This window comes from Otolemur garnettii, unplaced genomic scaffold (assembly GCF_000181295.1).
Source record: "Otolemur garnettii isolate 467f Iridium unplaced genomic scaffold, OtoGar3 scaffold00067, whole genome shotgun sequence".
Lineage (NCBI taxonomy): Eukaryota > Metazoa > Chordata > Mammalia > Primates > Galagidae > Otolemur > Otolemur garnettii.
Window position 1 is genome coordinate 577,033 of NW_003852462.1, and position 3,325 is coordinate 580,357.

General features: G+C 49.0%; 1 protein-coding gene across 4 annotated transcripts in view; it reads right to left on the minus strand.

The window, feature by feature from the left end:
• The window catches only part of LOC100963946 (cyclin-dependent kinase 11B), a 20,030-nt gene that overhangs the window by 6,631 nt on the left and 10,074 nt on the right, over positions 1-3,325 (minus strand). For all 4 annotated transcript variants that reach the window (XM_003793199.3, XM_023515158.1, XM_012807327.2 and 1 more), the window contains 3 exons: positions 1,674-1,796; positions 492-587; positions 253-408 (listed from right to left, as the gene is read on the minus strand). In XM_003793199.3, coding sequence (XP_003793247.1) covers positions 253-408; positions 492-587; positions 1,674-1,796 — 375 coding nt within the window. The remainder of the gene's footprint in view (positions 1-252; positions 409-491; positions 588-1,673; positions 1,797-3,325) is intronic.

A 3,325-nucleotide genomic window follows, 5' to 3' on the forward strand; every position in this document is an offset into this window, starting at 1 on the left:
TTTTTTGAGACAAGAGTCTTACTATGTTGCCCTCAGTAGAGTGTCATGGCATCATAGCTCCCAGCAACCTCAAACTCTTGGGCTTAGGCGATTCTCTTGCCTCAGGCTTCCAAGTAGCTGGGACTACAGGTGACCACCAAAATGCCCAGCTATATTTTTTTGTTGCAGTTGTTTAGCTGGCCAGGACCACAGACCCTTTTCTATGGTACATGTGTTTCCTGTTCACAATCAGAGTGCTGGCAGGCCCCTCACCTGCTGACTGCTCTGAGGCCTCCTCAGAGTTGCTCCCAGTTTCTTCCTCCTCCTCTTCTTCCTCCTCCTCCTCCTCCTCTGATTCTTCACTGGTGCTCCCCTCCTCTTCTTCCTCTTCCTCCTCCTCTTCCTCCTCAGAACCTGACCCTGATTCTGCTGTTGAGAGAAAGCAGAGATGGGAGGTAAACCGTGGCCTGTGCCAGCAGGAGCAAGTGAGGCCTCGGTCCGGAGCCCCATACCTGAGGAGGACTCTGCTGAGCTGGTTTTCCTCTCACTGTCACTGATGTCCTGCAGGTCGGACAGCAGGTCCCTTTCTTCCATTTTCTCTTCTTTTACTTATGAAACAAAACATCAAAAGTGAATTTGTAGAAATGTTTTAAAATAAACAAGATAATGCCAAAATTAGATGGCATATTTCACAAAAGGATTAACTTCACTTTGTATGAAAAACAGTTCATGGGGGTTGGCACCTGCAGCTCAGTGGTTATGGCACCAGCCACATACACCAGTGTTGGCGGGTTGAAAGCCAGCCCAGGCCTGCTAACCAACAATGACAACAACTAGTACAAAAATAGCTGGGCATTGTGACAGGTGCCTGCAGTCCCAGCTATCTGGGAGGCTAAGGCAAGATAATCACTTAAGCACAAGAGTTTGAGGTTGCTATGAGCTGAGACATCAGGGCACTCTACCGAGGGCAACATAATAAGACTCTATGTCAAAAAATAAAATAAAATAAAATAAAATAAAATAAAATGAAAGAAAAAGAAATGCTAAGGCAACAGAATCGCTTGAGCCCAAGAGTTGGAACAACCTCTGTGAGATATGATGCCATGGCAATCTACCCTGGCAACAGCTTAAGACTCTGTTTCAAAAGTAAAATAAGGCCCAGTGCCCTTAGCTCAGTGGTCAGGGCACCGGCCACATACACCAAGGCCGGCGAGTTTGAACCCAGACTGGGCCTGCCAAATAACAATGATAACTGCAACAAAATATAGCTGGGTCATTGTGGCGGGCGCCTACAGTCCCAGCTACTTGGGAGCCTGAGGCAGCAAGAGAATTGCTTAAGCCCAAGAGTTTGTGGTTGCTGTGAGCTGTGATGTCAGAGCACTCTACCGAGGGCAACACAGTGAGACATGTTTTTTTGTCTTAAAAAACAAAACAAAACAAAACAGACCCAGTTCATTCACATACAGTTGACCGGAAGACTCTCTGGAAAGGCCTGTGACAGATGTTTCTGCTGACGGTGTGAGGACTCCGCACGAACACAGACAGCCCCTCTCCTACCACAGAGCACTTCAGCCAGCACATTGTGTTATTGTGAAAAGGAAGTTACTTAGCTAGGCTTTCCTTAAGATAATTGTATAAACCACTGAAGGAAATGTTTATGCTCAGACCTCCCCTCACTCCCCAGAAAGACTCACTTGGCTTTCGGCTGTCTCCCAGCTCGAAGCGCTCCCTGGGCTGCCGGAGTGGGCTGCGGCTCCAGTGGCCAGCCTTGGCCTTGTCGCCATAGTCCTCCCGCACCGTTCGATGATGTGCAGAGCCTGGCACACAGACAAAGTGGGAGATAGCTCCAGAGAGACCATCTTCCCAGAGAAGTCCACCCCTCACCTCCCACACCCACAGTGCACAATGGTGCCAGCAGCACTGGGGGTGGAGCCGATTACCAAGGGAGAAAAGACAACTCAGAGGCTGAGAGCTGGCCCTGAGGACCACACTGGACCTTCCAGACTGATCTTCACTGGTCAAAAGTAAAGGGTGGGAGAAGATTCTGGGAAAATGGTATAGGAAGCAACAGGGATCAGCCTCCCCACCAAGAACAGGAAGCAACAGGAATCAGCCTCCTCACTTAGACAACCTGCACTGGCAGAGCCAGTCTGATGTAGCTGTTTTACAGCTCCCAAGGGAAGGCGTGGCAAGCAAATCATGGTCTATCTGGGCAGCACGGCCTCTTAGTGCAGTGGTGGCCAGTAGCCCTAGCCCTGTGGCCAGCAGTGGTATACCTGTTCCTGAAGCAGTTTGCCAGACCCAGGGTGGCACCAAGGACCCTGCCTTGTGAATATGAGGAACTGTGCTCTCATGGCTACCTCCAATCAAGAGCTGCAGAGGCACTGCTATGCTGCTGACCCTCTTGCTGAAGTGAGTCTCCTGGCATTTGGTGGGCTGGTACCCTTTTTTTCCCCTTCATTTTTCTCTGCCCCTTTTGGGAGCCAATAATTTAAGGAGAAAGACATCCAACAACAACTGTATATATGAGCAAACCACAAAGTGATTGCATGTGCCAGAGAAAGGGGGGAGACTGAGAAGAGATCTCAGGTTGGTCATAGGTGCAAGACAACCACCAATGATCAAAAGTAACAATAGTGATGAAGCAGCAAACCTGGGGAACCAGCAGGAGTCAGGTTATCAGAGTCAAATGTCTATGTGTGCTTCTTTGAAATACAGTCTCACTCCGTTACCTGGGCTAGAGCGCCATGGTGTCAGCCTAGCTCAGAGCAACCTCAGACTCCTGGGCTCAAGCAATCCTCCTGCCTCAGCCTCCCAAGTAGCTAGGACTACAGGTATGAGTTACCCTGCCTGAGTTTTGACAACAAAAATAACAAGACATACAAAGAAACAGGAATCTATGTCCCATTCAAAGGGGGAAAAAAAATGAAGTAGCATAAACTGTCCCAGAAAAAAGATCTGATGGAAAACCTAGAAAATGACTTTAAAGTAATTGTCTTTTTTTTTTTGTTTGAGACAGAACCTCAAGCTGTCGCCCTGGGTAGAGTGCCATGGCATCACAGGTCACAGCAACCTCCCAACTCCTGGGCTCAAGCGAGTCTCCTGCCTCCACCTCCCAAGTAGCCTATTTACTTATTTATTGAGACAGTCTTACTTTGTCACCCTTGGTAGAGTGCTCACAGCAACCTCAAACTCTTTTTTTTTTTTTTCAAGACAGAGCCTCAAGCTATCCCCCTGGGCAGAGTGCTGTGGCATCACAGCTCACAGCAATCTCCAATTCCTGGGCTCAAGCGAGTCTCCTGCCTCAGCCTCCCAAGTAGCTGGGACCACAGGCACCCGCCACAAC